At 43.1% G+C, this 19,437-nt stretch overlaps 1 protein-coding gene across 11 annotated transcripts in view; it reads left to right on the forward strand.

Moving 5' to 3' along the window:
• Nucleotides 1-19,437, forward strand: part of C4H16orf70 (chromosome 4 C16orf70 homolog) — a 1,667,531-nt gene that overhangs the window by 288,793 nt on the left and 1,359,301 nt on the right. For 10 of the 11 annotated variants that reach the window (XR_004539236.1, XR_004539235.1, XM_033942210.1 and 7 more), the window contains one exon: nt 13,188-13,271. The exons of the other annotated variant lie outside the window; for it this stretch is intronic. Coding sequence is in view for 8 of the 10 variants with exons in the window: in XM_033942210.1 (XP_033798101.1) it covers nt 13,188-13,271 (84 nt within the window). In the remaining 2 variants the exon portion in view is untranslated. The remainder of the gene's footprint in view (nt 1-13,187; nt 13,272-19,437) is intronic. 11 annotated transcript variants of the gene reach the window in all.

The following is a 19,437-nucleotide window of genomic DNA, read 5'->3' on the forward strand; positions in this document are numbered from 1 at the left end:
TAGAGACTTTTTAATATTGGCGTTATATGATCATTCCAAGTTACCCCTTTGATCATTCTTACCGCTGCATTTTGCACTACCTGCAGCTCTGATTTTATTTTTCATAATCCCTATCCTTAAAGAATTACAGAAATCTAACCTGGACTTCACCATGCTCAGCACCACAGTTTAAAAATCTAATCTAGACCTCATACCTCTCACTCAACAACAATTTTAATTGGAAAAAATGCTCTTTTAACAACATGAATGATTTCTGTCTGCATAGAAAGCTGTGTCAGAGTTTCACAAATTGAAGAAGCATGAGAAAACGTCTAGTTTTCTTTGATACCTATAAAAGGATATATATAGTATGGTGGCGTAGTTAGGTTTCCTCTGGCTGAGTAAGATCTTACACATGGGTCTATTGATGCTAGTGGGCTTTGCAAGCTCAATTTTTTTTAAATGTTTAAATCTTTTTATTACATTTTTCAGAAAACAAATGCAATAGACAATATCACAGCAGAAAAATGAAAAATTACAACAGAGACAAGCCCCCTCCCACCCCCACTCCCCCTTGGGAACAGCTTCCAATTAGTCCCAAACCATGATGAGCATATCAGTTCAATTGTCTGCTTCTGGCAGTTGGAGTGAGAGTAGAACAAAAGGGTAACCAGCAGCGAAGAAACTGCACCAGATTTAGAGTCCATATCAGAGATATCTTGGCGCTCAAACCCTGCCAATTGAATCATATGGGTATGCCAGTGTGCCAGCGTGTGAGTATGTGGGGACATCCAGCATTGAAGGATTGTTTTGAATCCCATAAAAATAGCCTTCTGGACAAAGGCAGCTGCGCCCGATCGAACTGGTAGCAGTCAAGAGTTTCGAAGTAAAAAGAAACAAAAGTATCTCCAATAAGCCTGAATGCCAGGACAGGCCCAAAACAAAGTGGCTCGGGAAGCTGTACATTTTGGGCAACAATCCTTGGCACTGATATGCGCCCTATAGGCTCTGTCAGGTGCAAAGTAATCCCCAACCACAAATTTATAATAGTGCTCTCATTCCACTGCTGAGATCAATAGTTGCGCAGCAAGCTTGGCACTCCGTTTGATCAAATCTGTGGAAATCTGTATGTTGAAGTCATGAGACCAATTAGTTGCCAGAGCCTCATAATCCAAATCACCGGCCAACTCCTGCAGGAAGTGGTGATGAAAACGTAGCAGTATCGGTTCTTTTGCAGTCAAACAAAGGGATTCAGACAACTTCTCCTGAATGTCCTCCAATAAAGCCACTCTGGGAAGAGAGTGGACATAATGATGTAATTATCTATATGAAAACCAGTCCTTATTCTCCAAATGAAAGGACTCTTTTAGAATGTGAAAAGGTTTTAGGGAACCATCAGACTGTAACACCTGGAATAAATATAACAAACCCTTCATAGACCACTAGTGAAATGTCCCTTGACTCATTCCCATAAGAATAAGTGTGCTCAGGCAAGCGTTTAGTATGGAGCAAGTAACTAAAATGATAAGGTAATTATGCTTGACATTCTGTCTCTGTTGCTGAAAAGTAAGCTGTCTTACAGAACCAATCATTCACATGTCTAAGATGACACACCGACAGAAGGGAGACTCCAGCAGCTGCACCAGCAAGGAGAGAGAAGCCACTTCATAAGGACCAGCATGCGGACAGCAATGGAAGCAGTGGACAGGAACAGGATGTTGAGCTACCAGATTTCTGCACCGTTTGCCATATATATGACTACTTCCCCTCTGGGAGGCAGTCTTATGTATGCACTCGATGTGGGGAACTGGAGCGCCTGAAGAAACAAGTTAGACTCCTGGAAGGCAGAATACTGGAACTAGAGGCACTTCGAGCAGTGGAGAGGAGGACAGAGACGCAGACAACTTCAAGACAGAGGACACCACTGAGGAAGAAGTCCAAGAGTTAGAGAAGTTCATCGAGGAGGCATACAGAGAGACCATGGAGGATCACCAGCAACAATGGAACTGCCGGTACACACCCACAGTGAGTGAGTACCACCTGGAGGACAAACCCAAGGAAGCAACACCTGGAAACAGCGAAGGGAACCCACAGGAAGATGCAAGTCATCACCAGGTTGAGGGAAGATGGAAGTACACAGAGGACACGGGCCTACGGCTGGAGAGATGGACGTATACCTGAGGCTGGAGAGGCAAGAGAAGTCAGAGAGGACAATGATCATCGTGGGGGACTCCATCATCAGGCAAGTTGACAGCCACATAGTAGGAGGAAGACAGGATCTGCTGGTGACTTGCCTACCAGGAGCCAAGATAGAAGACATAGTGAGCCGCTTCGACAGGATCATTGACAGCATGAAAGAGGAAGATATGGCGGTGGTGATCCATGTGAGCATCAAGAATTACAGCAAGGAAATACTGGAGGAACAGTTCTGGATGCTAGGAAAGAAGCTGAATACCAGATCACTGAGGGTAGCGTTCTCGGAGATCCGGCCTGTATCCAGAGCAGATGAGAAGAAGCAGATGGAACTGCAAACAGTCAACACGTGGATGAGGCGCTGGTGTGAGGAAGAAGGATTCCACTTCATGCGTAACTGGACGACGTTCTGGGGGAAAAAGAAGCTATACAGGAAGGACGGACTCCACCTCAGCAGAGACGGAACGAGGCTTCTGGCAAACAACATCAAGAGAGAAGTTGAGAAGTTTTTAAACTAGGAAGAAGGGGAAAGCTGACAGTCAACCGAGTGAGAGAGTCGATGGTTCGGGAACCGGTCTATCCGGAGGATACAGTGCAGAAAGATAGCGGAGAAGACTCACCAGATCTCAGGCAAGACAGATCTAAAGGGACACAAGAGGGAAGGAAATGCAAGAAAGGAACAGGCCAGTGTATGTACACGAACGCAAGGAGCCTAAGGAACAAGATGGGCGAATTAGAAGCTATGACATAAAAGGATAACTTTGACATCATCGGCATCACGGAAATATGGTGGACCGAATAAAACATCTGGGACACTGTGCTACCGGGATACAAACTATACCACAGAGACAAAGTGGGTCACAAAGGTGGGGGTGTTGCCCTATATGTCAAAGAGGGAATCGAATCTACTGGAGAGAACATGCCTGAAAGTATGAATAAGTTAGAGTCTCTATGGGTCAAAATTCCGGGAGCAAATGGATTGGAAATGAAAATCGGCATCTACTATCGACCCCCAGGGCAGCCCGAAGAAATGGATGGAGAAATGATAGATGAGATCAAATGCAACTGCAAGGGAGACAACACAGTTATCATGGGTGATTTCAACTACTTGGGAATAGACTGGAAACTAGGCACCTCCGGCTGCGGTAGGGAGACCAAGTTCCTGGATGCTGTAGGCGATTGCTTCCTGGAACAGCTTGTCAAGGAAAACACGAGAGGAAACACAATTCCGGACTTAATTTTAAATGGACTACGAGGACAGGTGCAAGATGTAGAAGTAGAGGGGACGTTAGGAACCAGTGATCACAATATGATCCGCTTCGACATAGATGCAGGGGCGAAACATATATCCTGAATAACAGCCACGGCACTGAACTTCCAAAAAGGAAATTATGAAGGGATGAGACTCATGGTGGGGAAAAAGATCAAGAAGAGGATAAGCACTGTTAAAACGCTAGAGCAGTCACCGAGGCGCAAAATATATATATACCGCATATCAAAAAAGGAGCCATGAGGAAAAAGATCAAAGAACTGGCGTGGCTCACTGTAGCAGTGAAAGAAGCGATCAGAGTCAAGAAGACTTCGTTTAAGGAATGGAAAAGGTCAAAAATGGATGAAAACTGGAAAAAGCACAAACAGCATCAACGCAAGTGCCATAAAGCAGTAAAAGGGACCAAAAGAGACTACAAGGAAAAAATAGCCAAGGAGGCGAAAAACTTCAAGCCTTTCTTTCAATACATTAAGGGGAAATGAACGGCAAAGGAAGCAGTGGGACCGTTGGATGATAATGGAATAAAGGGAGTGCTAAAGGAGGACAAGCCATCGTCGATAAACTGAACACATTTTTTGTGTCTGTATTTACCAAAGAGGTCATACACAACATACCGGAACCTGACAGGCTATACGCTGGAGGCGAAGACGGGAAACTGACAAGGTTGAAAATCAGTCTAGAAGAAGTATGCAGGCAGATTGATAGGCTTAAGAGCGACAAATCCCCAGGACCGGATGGCATCCATCCGAGGGTCATTAAGGAACTGAAAGGGACTATAGCTGAACTGCTTCAACTAATAACCAATCTGTCGATTAGATCGGGAAGGATTCCGGAAGACTGGAAGGTGGTGAATGTTACGCCGATCTTCAAAAAAGGTTTGAGAGGAGATCCGGGAAACTACAGACCGGTGAGTCTGACTTCGGTACCGGGAAAGATGATAGAGGCGCTGATAAAAGACTGTATCATTGAACACCTTGACGGACACAAACTGATGAGGACCAGTCAGCACGGCTTCAGCAAAGGACGATCTTGCTTGACGAACTTGCTGGGGTAAACAAGCAGATAGACTAGAAAGACATTGTATATCTGGATTTACAGAAGGCGTTCGACAAGGTTCCGCATGAACGATTACTTCGAAAAATTGAGAGCCATGGAATAGAGGGTGAAATACTCATGTAGATTAAAAACTGGCTAGCAAATAGGAAACAGAGAGTGGGGGTAAATGGACCATACTCGGACTGGAAAAATGTCACCAGTGGGATGCCGCAAGGCTCGGTGCTTGGACCTGTGCTCTTCAACATATTTATAAACGATCTGGAAATGGGTGCGACGAGTGAGGTGATTAAATTTGCAGACGATACAGTGTAGTGAAGGCGCAGGGGGATTGTGAAGATCTGCAACGTGACATAACCACGCTCGAGAAATGGGCAGCGACATGGCAAATAAGGTTCAACGTGGATAAGTGTAAGGTATTGCATGTTGGTATCAAAAATCCCACACATGAATACAAAATGTCTGGGGCAGTACTAGGAGAGACTGCACATTGCGCAGTGGCAGCGAAAAGGGCGAACAGAATGCTAGGAATGATTAAGAAGAGGATCACGAACAGATCGGAGAGGGTTATCATGCCGCTGTACCGGGCTATGGTACGCCCTCACCTGGAATACTGCGTCCAGCACTGGTCGCCGTACATGAAGAAGGACATGGTACTACTCGAAAGGGTCCAGAGAAGAGCGACTAAAATGGTTAAGGGGTTGGGGGAGTTGCCGTACAGTGAGAGATTAGAGAAGCTGGGCCTGTTCTCCCTTGAAAAGAGGAGACTGAGAGGAGACATGATCGAAACATTTAAGATAATGAAGGGAATAGACTTAATGGATAAAGACAGGTTGTTCACCCTCTCCAAGGTAGAGAGAACGAGAGGGCACTCTCTGAAGTTAAAAGGGGATAGATTCCCTAGGAACGTAAGGAAGTTCTTCTTCACCCAGAGTCTGTTATAAGGGAAAACACGCTGCAGGGATTCAAGACAGGGTTGGACAAGTTCCTGCTGAAGCAGAACAAACGCAGGTTAGGGCTCAGGTCTTCGACCTGGGGGCCGCCGCATGAGTGGACTGCTGGGCGCGATGGACCACTGGTTTAACCCAGCAGCGGCAATTCTTATGTTCTTAGACAAGCCAGGTTAAGTCTCTCCAAATGTAATAATGTAGGATGTTTGTCCCCCCCTCTCACCCCCCAAGTACCCTGTCAGGGATCTGTGTAGTAATATCAAATGACGGTGCTGTAATAACAATGGTAGTGTCTGGAGAAGGTAAAGCCACTGGGGTATTACCATCATATTGTTCAGTGCTATTTTACCAAGAAAGAATCAATGGATATGATTTCCAAGCCCGCACCTTCTGTCTTATTTTCACGAGCAGTAGAAGCACATTAAGTGCGTAGAGTTGGGTCAAGTCCTGTGGTAAGGTGATGTCTAAGTATCTCAATGAAGATGGAGCCCAAGCCAAGGGAAAAGACCCCATTCAATTAGTCCAAACTTCCTTTTGTAGGGGAAGCACCATAGATTTTTGCCTATTCAGCGTTAAGCCATGAAAAATCAAGTTTATTAAAAGTTTGATATACCAACTTATCAATTTATTTCAAGGTGGTTATACATTTTAAAATACGGTAAAAACAATTAATACAAATTAACATAACCTTAACAAAAAAATACTCAACAAAACTATAACATACAAGACTAGACAAACAAGTACGAGTGGGGAAAATAGGGTAGAACTACAATGGTTAAAGAAAAGTAAGATATAAAGGTATGAACATAAGGAAGGTGTTAAAAACAAATAAGTCCAATACAAGAGGACTCATAAAAAATAAGGAAATTTTTTAAAATACTTAAAAGGCCATTTATACTTGAAAGGCATCTTTAAAAAAGAATATCTTAAGAAAATATTTAAATTTCTCAAGATTACTTATCTCTCTTAAAGCATTTGGTGCTGAATTCCAGAGTGTTGGGGCAACTACTGAAAAGGTAGTTTCTTCTAGTGTTGATATGATTCAGAGTTAGAATTTCTAATAAATTTTGCTCTGAAGAACAAAGAAAATGCGATATAGTGTGCGGTATCAAAAATTTATTAATGAACTAGTGTTTAAGCCCGTTACATTAACGGGTGCTAGAAAGCAGCCCCCTTTCCCTCTCCCCCTCCAGTTCTTCCCTAACTGTCTCTCCATGGCCTCCCTTCTGTCTCCCCTTCCAAGCAAAGCTGTCTGCCTCCCAGCACACCCCTCCCCCAAAGCAGACCCCTTTCCCTCTACCCCTCCAATTCCTCTCTGACTGTCTCTCCATGGCCCCCCATTTTGTCTCCCCCTAAGCAAAGCTATCTACCTCCCAGCACACCCCTCCCACAAAGCAGACCCCTTTCCCTCTGCCCCACCAGTTCCTCCCTGACTGTCTCTCCTTGGCCCCACTTCTGTCTCCCCCCCCAAGCAAAGCTGTCTGCCTCCAAGCACACCCCTCCCCCAAAGCAGGCCCCTTTCCCTCTCCCGCTCCAGTTCCTCCCTGTCTCTCCGTGGCCTCCCTTCTGTCTCCCCCCCAAGCAAAGCTGTCTGCCTCCAAGCACACCCCTCCCCCAAAGCAGGCCCCTTTCCCTCTCCCGCTCCAGTTCCTCCCTGTCTCTCCGTGGCCCCCCTTCAGTCTTCCCCCCTAAGCAAAACAATCTGCCTCCCAGCACACCCCTCCCCCTGAAGCAGCCCCCTTTCCCCTCCTGTGAGAATGTTTACCTGCATGGGCCACCTGCAGCACCCTCCAGCCGTTCCTCTGAGCTGAAACTCCTTCACTCGCCTCCTGCCTACACTTTTTTGAAGATGCGCGCCATCCCCGCGGTCTGGCCAGCTCCCCTAGTCCCTTGCCGCCGCCGCCGCCACCCCCTTCCCTTCCCGCGGTCGACAAACCTCTTGGCTCCAGCAGCGGCCGCAGCACTGTAAACACGCTGCTTCACGGCCTCTACTGCCCCGATTTGCTCTGCCACGTCTCTGATGATGTCATCAGGGACACGGAAGAGCAAATCAAGGCAGTAGAGGCCGCGAAGCAGCGTGTTTACAGTGCTGCGGCCGCTGCTGGAGCCAAGAGGTTTGTCGACCGCGGGAAGGGAAGGGGGTGGCGGCGGCAAGGGACTAAGGGAGCCGGCCAAACCGCGAGAAGGGAAAATCGGGTGGGAGGCTCAACGGGGATTGGGGGGAGGGGCGAAGACAAACTGAAAAGAACCCTAGGCGCGCATGCGCACTCCTGCAATGCCACAGATCTACATCTCACAGATCAGAGAAAACAGAAGCACGCAGTTGAGTGCGCATGCGCGGCTAGCGTTTTATTATATAGGATTCTGGCTGTCCAGTGTTTCTTGTTTTAAAAGTTAATAATAGAGTTTTATAAATAACACGGTGATGGATGGGAAACCAGTGGGCTTTTATCAGAAGAGGAGTTACGTGGTGGTATTTTATGGCCTTGTAAATGACTTTTACTGCTGTATTTTGGATTATTTGTAAACGTTTTAACTCTTTTTTGGTAATACCATGGTATAAGGCATTGCCATAATCCAGGCAAGAAATGACTAGTGAATGGATTAAAATATTTAAAGCCGATATGTCAAGAAATTTAGTTAGAGAGTTTCATTCTTAGACAATAAAAACATTTTCTTATAACTGTACTTATATGATGTCATGGAAAGTGAGAGATTCATCCAATGTGATACCTGGAAGCTTGCTACTACGAACAGTCTGTATTGGAATAGATTTGATTTTAATAGGAGAGAGAGGAGAACTATCTTTCTTGAAAGGAAAAACCATGGTTTTGGTTTTAGTGACATTGAGTGATAATTTGTTCGAATTTAACCAGTCATGAATCTTATCGAGTTTTTTGTTGATGATATGAATATCATTTGGATTATCTAAGGGCTCCTTTTACGATACCAACTTTTAATCACGCGCTAGCTGAAAAACTACCGCCTGCTCGAGAGGAGGCGGTAGCGGCTAGTGCGTCTGGAGGTTTAGCACATGCTATTACACACGTTAAACCGCTAATGCTGCTTCGTAAAAGGAGCCCTAAATTGAGGGGATGTATTAATTGGATATCGTCATAAGCGTAGATGGTAAAACCAATTGATTTCCCTAGCGTGATTAACGGAGCCAGAAAAATATTAAAGAGAAGTGGAGAGAGTATTGGATCCTGGTGGTATGCCATAGTTGTTAGTGAATGCGAAAGATTTTGAGCCACTAAATGATACTTTTAAAGAGCGTTCCTTTTAAAGAGCGTTCATCGAATAATTCTAGAGCCCGAGTCAACAATCTCTGGGGTTGGGCCAATGTGAGCAGCAGATCGTCAGCAAAGGCCAACACCCGAAGTTGGGAAGATCCTTCTGGCAGCCCGACCAGCTCATGATCTTTCTGAATGGTACGCAAAAGGGGCTCTAAGTATATAAGGAAGAGCAAAGGGGACAACGGGCAACCCTGATGTGTCCCTCTGCCTACTGCAAAGGATCTAGTTGGAATCCCATTCACTAGGACTGTGGCCGTGGGTTCTGCATATAAGGCCTTCAAAGATGCTCACAAAGTCTAACGCTTGAAAAAGATAATGCCAGTGAACTTGATCGAAAGCTTTAGCAGCGTCCAGGCCCACTAAAATGCCCAGCGTCTGAGTGAATTGTGCTCTAGCTATAGCCAACAGACCCCGCTGAACATTAAGAACTGAGTGCCTGCCCTGCACAAAGTCTATTTGTTCTGAGAATATTATATGCGGTAAAAGAGGGTTTAAGCGGTTAGCAAGCAGGCGAGCCAAGATCTTCATGTCTACATTTATTAAAGAAATAGGACAGTAAGACTCAACCTCATCTCTAGGTTTATCGGGCTTCGGAATTAAAGTGATGGTGGCTTCGTTCGCATAAGCTGGAAATTCACCATTCGCCAGAGCACCAATATAATATCCCATGAGAGGCTCACACACCTGCAAGAATAACATTTTATAAAATTCAGGGGAAAACTCATCTGGGCCTGGTGGCCTACAGGAGCGTAAATGTTTTATCGCTTTTTGAATTTCCATGCCCTGTAGTGGTTGATTCAAAGCCACTCGTAAATCTGTGAATTTTGGCATACCTGCATCCTCCAAATAGTCCAGAATATCCGGACCATAGTAAGGGCACAGGCTCGCATAGAAATTCGAAAAGTGACGATAGAAGGCTTCAGCTATGTCTGTAGGCCTCGTATAGTAGGAACCAAATCATATTTAATCTGCGAAATATAACGATCATCCTGCCAGTTTTTAGTCAGTGTGGCCAACATTCAACCCCTTTTATTCCCGTAGCAATGAAATTTATATTTCCAGTAAAATAGTGATTTTTTGGTAAGGTCATGCAATAATGTGTTAAGTGCGACCTGCACTGAGTGTAATTCTTCGTGTAACACGGGAGACAAGTTCCGAAGGTAGCGTGCTTTCAAGGTCGTATCCCAAAAAGTCTGGATCATCCTGCAGATAAGAGGGGAAGCGCCACCGAGAGGACCCTAAAGGAAAAATCCCCCAAGATAGATCCGACCAAATGAGAGAATGGTCCGAGGGGCCTATACAAGCGTCAGTGACCTGGGAAAAGAGTGAATCAGAGGTTAAAAAGTAATCCAGTTGGGAAAAAGTCCCATGGGCATGAGATTGGTGAGTGTAATCTCGTTCAAAAGGATGGAGCAGCCTCCATGGGTCCACCAGGCCTAGGGATTTACACAAAAACAGGATACCTTTAGTGAAAGTTCCAGAAGAAGTAGTCATTGGACTGGATCTATCAAGCAAGACGTCTAAAAGTTGGTTGAGGTCTCCCGCTACAATAAGTGGTGGCGATGTGTCCTGGAGACCCAAAGAAACCAATGTGTTAAAATACTGTAGTCCTGTGAGTATGTGTTAGGACCATAAGCTATCAGCAACCTAAAATCTTTGCCCTGTAAGAAAATATGAAGTAGCAAGCATCTGCCCTGGGGATCTTGATATTGGAGTTGGATAACACATTTTAGGCCCTTAAGGACCAATAAACAAACACCTGCCTTTTTTCCCAGGGAGGAAGCATAAAAGACTGTGCCCACCCAACCTCTCTGCAATTTTTTATGTTCTTCCTCTGTTAATTTAGTCTACTGTAAGCAGGCGAGAGCAGCAGCATCTCAAAATCTGTAAGCAGGCGAGATCAACTGTCTCAAAATCTTCGTGCATTTAACCGAGGATATTATACCAGAAACATTCCAGGAAACAACACGGAGTGGCCGGTCACCCAGGGGCACTAAACATAATACAATGACAGTGTAGAGAACACAAACCCCGCAGCCCAGCCCTACACCAGTGCTTACCAACGAACGCTCACCATGGATTAGCCCAAGTGTCAACAACCTTACTAGACATCTGAGCCAATTGGATCTACCAAAAAGCAGACCCCAGAATAACAAATAAAAATGCTGTTCCCAACCAATAACCCCATCCCATCCCCAAACAACCCCATGTGGCATATCCCAAACAGGTGTATGCACCAGGCCCGTAAACGACACCCTATGGGACCCTACCCTTCCAAATACCAAAACAAGAAAAAATGTAACTGGAGCATCAGCCTATAGTAACAATTGACACTAGATATTCAGAACATAAACAGACCTAGTATAAGGCTCAGGATTTCCCACGGCCAGGGATCAGTCACAAAGGGTCCACGGGCTGTCCAATATAATCCGCAGCTTCCAAGGCCACAGTAAAGGAGTGCCATTTGCGGCCCCAGCACTTGCGCCACTGCTGTTTTTATATCATCAAAAGCTGTGGCCGTGACCACGGTGCCTGGCGTGTCCGCCATTTTGGAATCCCCAAGTTTAGTACGATCACAGTCTTTGCGCACTGATTTCATACTCGTGGACTCTGGGAGCGAGTAATATATCTGTCCATGAGTTCCCACACACTGTGAGAGTCCAAAAATCAGTTGTGCAAATTAAGTAAGCTAATATTCCGTTTAGAAGAGTAGGGCTCCGGAGCCAATCAGGAACACGTCCTCACCCGCTCATAGCATCAAGTGACCATCAGCTCATATTTTTAAAGAGAAATTTGACGTCGGTCCCACTAGAGAAAAAAAACATATGCATAATGTCATGCTGCTTATATGCCAACTCAGTGAGTGTGCTCTCTCAACTAACTCTGTCTATCGTCACTTAAGTTTCTTGCATTTTGCTGCTAGTTCTCTCCCTCAGCCTACAGCAAGCCATGTCATGGTGCCAGTTTCTGGCCAACCATTAAGGAGCTTTGCACAAGCATGCTGTTTATAAGATGGTGGCTGTCACTTATACGTAAGCAACACTAGAATTTCCCAGCTTCATAGTGGCTCTAGCTAAATTTTCTAATTTATTGACTGTTTAAATTTAATATTTTATGTCAAGAACCCATGTAGAGTTAGGAAATAGTAGTCAAGTTATGTTAGGGGATGAACCATCTTATTTGCCCCTTAATGTGTATTAAAAGACTCTAAAGCTGGTTGTGATGCCATAGTGCAGTGATAACTAGGTTACATAGTTACAAAATGTTACAGCTCATTGGATGGATTATGCCACCGAGTTGGCTACCCACCCCTGGCAGCACACAGTGAGGAATCCACCCAGTGATGTTTCATGGCAGAGTACAGTAGTGGTTTGCCATTGCCTTCTCCCGCATAGTGTGTGGCTCCAGTATGTTGCTGCTGCCTAATTTAGGGCCCCTTAGCCTATCGCACTTGGTATTCCCAGTTGGTCTCCCATCCAGGTACTAGCCAGGCCTGAGCCTGCTTAACTTCTGATAGTAAGAGCAGGCCTACCAAAGGCAGCCAGGCTGTACACTCAAAGCAGCTCATTACTAAGTAAATAATTTACTATGTAGCTTGCAGCATGCACTACGTGTACACCGCGATCCATAGTATAGCTGGTAGAATAATCCCAGCTAAAACCCAGATGCCCTGATATGGAAAAATGACCCGTGTAGTAATAAAATTATACTACTGCTAGGACTTGCTAGTGACATTTTGGAAGAAGGCACTAGTGGGGGCAGGGGTGACTGGGAATGGCTCCTTTCTGTACCACTAGACAGCAGGGATTTATAGTATAATAGGCTGGGGAAAGGGGGCCTAGGTGTAAGCTCTTCTAAGCAGGGACCATCTATTATATGTTAAATGTGCAGTGCTTCATACATCTTTCAGCGCTATAGAAATGATAAATAGTAGTAGTAGGTTTATTGCCTGGTTGGGGGTGTTTCTTTTGGAGGAGGGGGGACATACATAATGTGGTTGGAAAGGCTGGCCACCATGGGGGTCTTTTGAATTGGAGGGCATGGGGGTTGGGCTTGATTAGGGGAGGGGTGGGGCTTGTTTAGGGGAGGAGACCTGGGGGCTGTCTTTGCAGGGGGAGGTTCTCTGTTTACTGCTTTTGATGATGGGTGCTAGCCTTTTTATGAAATGGTCCATGAGTATGGCAGCCTAATGTTCCCAGGCAATACTATAACTCTGTTTATGGCATGGATTTCAAACTGTGCTATTCTTCTACCATGGAGGTCGGCAGGTTGATAACTCTTCTGATAAACCAAACTGCAATAGAAGCCTGACTTTTATTGCACCTTATTCTTTACCTTGATAACACTCCATTTTAAGTTGATGAATTTAACTTCCTTATGATGATGGAAAAGTTAAATGTCAATTCCCAATACCATTTCATTAAGATGTTCTGTTTTGTTTTGCAGTCTCCTCTTAGTCATGACCTCATCCTTAACCTGACTCAAGATGGAATCAAACTGCTATTTGATGCTTTTAATCAGAGACTTAAGGTAAGTATACATGCTTCATAATAAAGGAGTAATTTTTATAACACTTTTTTCAAAGATGAAAAAAAATCCCTCTACTGGTGAGGTTCCCAAATAAGTTTATTTTTTACATGAAATAAACACAGTGGAGCTGGGCTTTGCAGTAGAGGTCTGCACGGGAACGGGGATCTTGAAGAATTTATCTTCCAGAATTCCCTCTCTTCCACACACAACCTGATCCTAGGAGACATTAATCTCCACTTAGAAGACATCACCTCCAAACAAGTAGTGGATATTCTTACATTCCTCAACACCCTATCTTACCAAATACTCAACCCCGAACCCACGCATGAAAAGGGCCATCAACTTGATATTGCCGCTTACACATCTCCCAACCTCAACACACAAAACATCCTCATCACCAACGGCTCATGGCATCCCACCTTATGGTCTGACCACTACAAGTACACCTTCACTATCAACTGGGAGCATAATAACATCAAACCTACCCCACGCATAACAAGCTTCAAGTCCAGACAGAAAATCGAACCTAATACATTCTGGGACACAGTAGATCCAGCAATAGATTTAAACAACCCCAAAGAATTCATAAACATCTGGCGTTCCACAAGTGAAGCCACTTTGAACAAACTAGCACTTCTAAAAACAAAATATGCAGACCATCAGACAAATGGTTTGACGTCGAACTCCTACACCTAAAAAGGCAATGTAGACAATTAGAAAGGTCATGGAAAAAACAGAAACAAGACCACAATAAAACAGAATGGAGATCCCAAATCAAACAATACAAAATCAAACTGAAGGAAAAACGTAAAGACTACTACTCCAAACTCATTGGCATCGAAAAACCGGACACCAAAAAACTGTTCAGCATTGTAAAAAACCTCACTGATACCAAACCCTTCCTCGCCACCCAAGGAACCCAGACTCCAACAGCTTCTCAACTAGCGGACCACTTCAAAAATAAAATCACCACAATCAGATCCACATTCAACAACTCTCAAAACATCATAGAAGAGATACTAATAAATCCCACAATAGACGAAGCCATCTCAGCAGATAGGATCTGGTACAACTTCCCAACGACACAATGGTCAGACCTTGACCGACTGTACAAAAAATACAGCAAATCTTGTGATCTGAACAACTGTCCTCCTTATCTACTAGCTGCAGCTTCCACTAAATTCATAGGTTGTCTCACGCTATGGTTGCAAACCACCCTCAGGGAAGGTCAGTTCCCTCCGGATCACTCCCATACTAAAAGACCCCAAAGGCCCAATAGACAACCCAACAAATTATAGACCAATCGCATCTATCCCACTATACATCAAACTAATAGAGGGTATAGTAGCACAATATCTCACCAATTACCTAGAAGACCAACACATTATGCATCCAACTCAATCTGGTTTCAGAGCTAATCACAGCACAGAAACACTACTGGTATCTTTACTAAACATAGCCCGACAGCACCTCAGCAAAGGAAACAAGTTACTAATCATCCAACTCGATCTTTCAGCAGCATTCGACTTAGTTGACCATACAATACTACTCCAGATACTAGATGCCATAGGAATATCAGGTAAAGTTCACAACTGGTTCCAAGGATTCCTTAAAACAAGATCATACAGAGTTAAGTCAAAAGATCTTCTATCCGACCCCTGGACAAACCCATGCGGAGTACCTCAAGGATCCCCTCTATCGCCCACACTATTCAACCTCTTCATAGCTTCCTTAGGCACTGCCCTAGACGCCCTAAATATAACATCTTTCAGCTATGCGGATGACATAACCATCCTCCTCCCCTTCGACATCCAAGACCCCATCTCCAATGGACGCCTGAAAACAACACTGGAAACTGTAGAAAAATGGATGAAGAACCATAAGCTGAAACTGAATGCAGAGAAAACCAAATTCCTACTACTAGAGAAGGAAAAAAAACCATCCCTAACAGAACTGGAAGTAAACGCAATCAAATATCCAATACAGAGCACTCTCAAAATTCTGGGAATACAATTAGACAGATGCTGCACAATGCAGACACAAATCCACAAAATCATACAAAAAGCATTCTACACCATGCGAAACCTAAGAAAAATAAGAAAATTCTTTACCAAAGAACACTACAAGATCAATGTACAATCCCTCACACTTAGTACCTTAGATTACTGCAACAGCCTCTACCTACCATGCCCAAACAACATGATACAACAACTACGGACCGCTCAAAACACAACCATCAGACTCATCTACTCTCTTAGCAAATTTGACCACATCACTCCCGCCTATGTAGACTTTCATTGGCTTCTGATAAAAGCAAGAACTCAATTCAAATTCTATTGTCTACTATTTAAAGTGACCCATGGTACTGCCCCCAGCTACCTAAACAACCGCCTACACCGCTACCGCTCACCCAGATCAAGGAGAACTCAGAACCTATTCACCTTCCCCCCTCATAATGGTACCCGACGTAAGAAACTTTACGACAGCCTTCTAGCGACACAGGCAGCGAAAATTGACCCCTCCATCATCAAACTGATGATCAAAACAACAGACATCAAAGTGTTTCGAAAAGAAATCAAAACAGTTCTATTCAAAAAACACGTCCTTACTTACTAATCTCCTCCCACTCGTACATGCTTTCTCCCCCGCGAATAACACATTAGTCAATCCCTCGAACCATACCTACCAAAAAATAATCAGATTCCTAAATAAGCATCTACCACATGTATCCAATAAACGTTTTCCTTCAATGTTAGGTAATCTTCTTCTGTTATCCGAATATATTGTTTTTCTCCACTGTATCCTGTAAGTACTTGAATCTTTACTATGTAATTCCATCGAAAAATCCAGATATCTTCTAATTTGTAATTCTCAACTGAATCATGAAATGTACATGAATCATTGTTATATAATTCTCTCGGTAATGTCCAGATATCTTCTAATTTGTAATCCGCTTAGAACCGCAAGGCACAAGCGGAATAGAAATCACTAATGTAATGTAATATAATGTAATGTAAGCTGGTTGATGTAGTGTATCTAGATTTCCAGAAAGCTTTTGACAAAGTTCCTCATGAGAGGCTCATGAAAAAATTAGTCTTAGGATAGTTGGCAAAGTTCGGCTGTGGACAGAGTGTAGGGTTAAATTGTCATTTTTCTCAATGGAGGAGAGTAAATAGTGAAGTGCTGCAGGGATCTGTACTCAGACCAATGCTGTTTAACTTACTTGTAAATGATCTTGAAATTGGAATGACTAGCAAGGTGATTAAATTGGCAGATGACACTAAATTGTTCAAAGGAAATTGGAAGACTGGGCATCCAAATAGGAGATGACATTTAATGTGGACAAATGATGCACATTGGGAAGTGTTCCGCCACTTATTTCTGTCAAGTGGGATGATCAGTGACACTCAGAAAAGCACACAGACAATATAAAGCATAAACAATAACACTTTATTATACATATATAAGAATTAAATATAAAATAGCATCACCTTGACCCCATATAACGACCATCTTCGCAATTGGGAATCCCTGCAATAGATAGATGGGTGGACCAAAGGACTGTCCCTTTGAGACGTGGATTCTCCCTCCAAACGTCATGGATTCTTAGGTTAAAATAGCATCACCTTGACCCCATATAACGACCATCTTCACCATTGGGAATCCCTGCAATAGATAGATGGGTGGACCAAAGGACTGTCCCTTTGTTGCAACGAAACTGGATTCATTTTCTATGGGCTGAGTTCGTCTCTTTTATAGAGAAAATCTGCTGCCCTCTTAGTAAGACAGCCGGTTCTGGTCTTTTGTTATCTGTTTTGGCAACTCCTAGGTCAAAAAGGTCAAGATAGCAGATACTTGTCACTATCCCTTTCTTTTTGATGTAGTTTCCCATCTGTCTTTACTGTTGTTATTTGAGCTGCAAGGAGGTCAGATCTCAGATAAGCAAGGTTATTGTAGGGACCATCTGGTCTTACTGTCCTGTGGAGATCAAAGAGGTCAGGATCTCAAATAAGCAAGGAGGTGTTGCAGTTTATTGTCTCTTTGATGCTATCCAGTTGTCACTCAAATAAAGGAAGTCAGGATAGGTGTTGCACTGTCTCTTTGATGCTATCAAGAAGGTGTTACAGAGGCCATCTGTCTTTACTATCCTTTTGGTGTAGTCAAGGTAACACTCAGGACAAAGAGGTCAGATAAGCAGACTTGAGGAGACATGTCACGTATTATACTGAGTCCATTTACCCCCTGGGCATAACATTCCACCCTTGGATCCTTAAGTCTGCTCCCATAAAAAGTCCTCCTAATAAAGGGAGAGGGTGTCCGTTTGTATACACAATCGTTTGTATAAACAATAGGTAACATAAGGATAGCTAAACAAAATTATAGAGTAAGAAATGAAGAAACACCTTTTGTGCCATAGTACTGCCTCTAGTCAATATGATCTGCCACTGAATGCAAGTTAGTATTTCCATAGCAAAGTAAGGTTACATTGCTGTTTTGCTTTATTTAGAATTGCTCATGGCTTTCTTTATAGATTACCTCAGCAAAAGACATTTGATATAAACATACTGAAAAGGGAGCTTGAATAGCAGGAATTAACCGTACTGTTAGCAACACATACATTTTTATGTAATATTTAACCTTGAGGTTGAATGGTAACACGTATGTTTTGTTCTGTTCATCTGTTTGTTGCCCATAGTAGCAAAGGCATCACAGTGAAAGGACACATTATTGTAGAGTTCCTTACATCAAATAACGTAAGCAACCCTTCACATGAGAAATCAGAACATTGTTTTATATCAAAAATTCCACCATGTTCTATCTAAGGGCGTGGATTTATTAAATAATACAAAAATCAATAAAAGACAAAACACGAATCTCACAAATAGTCCACGGTAAGGCTGAAGAAACATTACTATCTAAAGTATATTGCTGTATGATTAACAACATGTAACATTAATTGGTCATATCTTAGGGTTAGTTCATGATTATGTACAGCACCCATCTAAATACCTCCGCTTCTCTGGAGCCGAAATATGCTTGTTTACCAGCCAGTATTTCAGATTCTACTTTTAAGTAAAGGTAAAATGGGAAAATTAATTTTCCCTTCATAAATTATTTCCTTATGTTCTAAACCTGGTATTCTTGTATTCCCTAATATTTCTTGCTAATTAGGCATTTTACTTGAAAGTATCACGTATAGGGAATCATGGAAATTAATAATCTTATTAATATTATATTTGTGCTCTTACTCATGGCTTACATATATTTAGGGTAGCTTCATATTCACCATCGATCACTGCAGTTATCTGGTATCCTGTTTTTCTTAGTAGCTTTGGTTAGGGTCTGGCTATGCTCCAGTTTCAATAGGCTTGCTATGCCACTCACATGCCTTCATTCACGTAAGATTCCAGTGCACCACCCCCAGAGACCAGCCCTAATGTGAAGCGGCAGGATATAGGCTCACTTCTATTCCCAAGTCGGTGCCACATAATAGCGTCATGGCACGGCACTGTATGTCTGGTTGCGTCATCATCTTCTTGATCTGGTGAAATTTTCTCTTAACCCAGCATGTTAGCCAAAACATAAGAATAAGAGAGCAGAGCTGACCAATTCTATCACAAAGGGATGAAAGTCTATATGGAATAACATTTCCCAGTACGTGATTTTCCAAGGAAAATATTTCATCATGACTGTTTAGCTTCAATGCTTTAGTTACAATAAGCACCCCTAGTGGTATACGAGAAAAACAAAACAAAACCACTTTATGTACAGAATGTGATAACATGTGACACAATACTTGTGTGTAAGGTAGTATTTGTGTGAGATGAGAGAAACAACACTAATGCACTTAAAGGTATTCTGTAGGACATTCAGAAAATACACCTTTTTATGTTCTGGACATAATTATTATGTCATTTAGGAGAGACCATACACACGTACAGAATGTGATAACATTTGACACAATACTTGTGTGTAAGGTAGTATTTGTGTGAGATAAGAGAAACAACACTAATGCACTTAAAGGTATTCTGTAGGACATTCAGAAAATACACCTTTTTATGTGCTGGACCTAATTATTATGTCATTTAAGAGAGACCATACACACGTACAGAATGTGATACCAAAATAACTTTTGTCAGAGATGTGCACTGCACTGTTTATACCT

This window comes from Geotrypetes seraphini, chromosome 4, assembly GCF_902459505.1.
Source record: "Geotrypetes seraphini chromosome 4, aGeoSer1.1, whole genome shotgun sequence".
Classification (NCBI taxonomy): domain Eukaryota; kingdom Metazoa; phylum Chordata; class Amphibia; order Gymnophiona; family Dermophiidae; genus Geotrypetes; species Geotrypetes seraphini.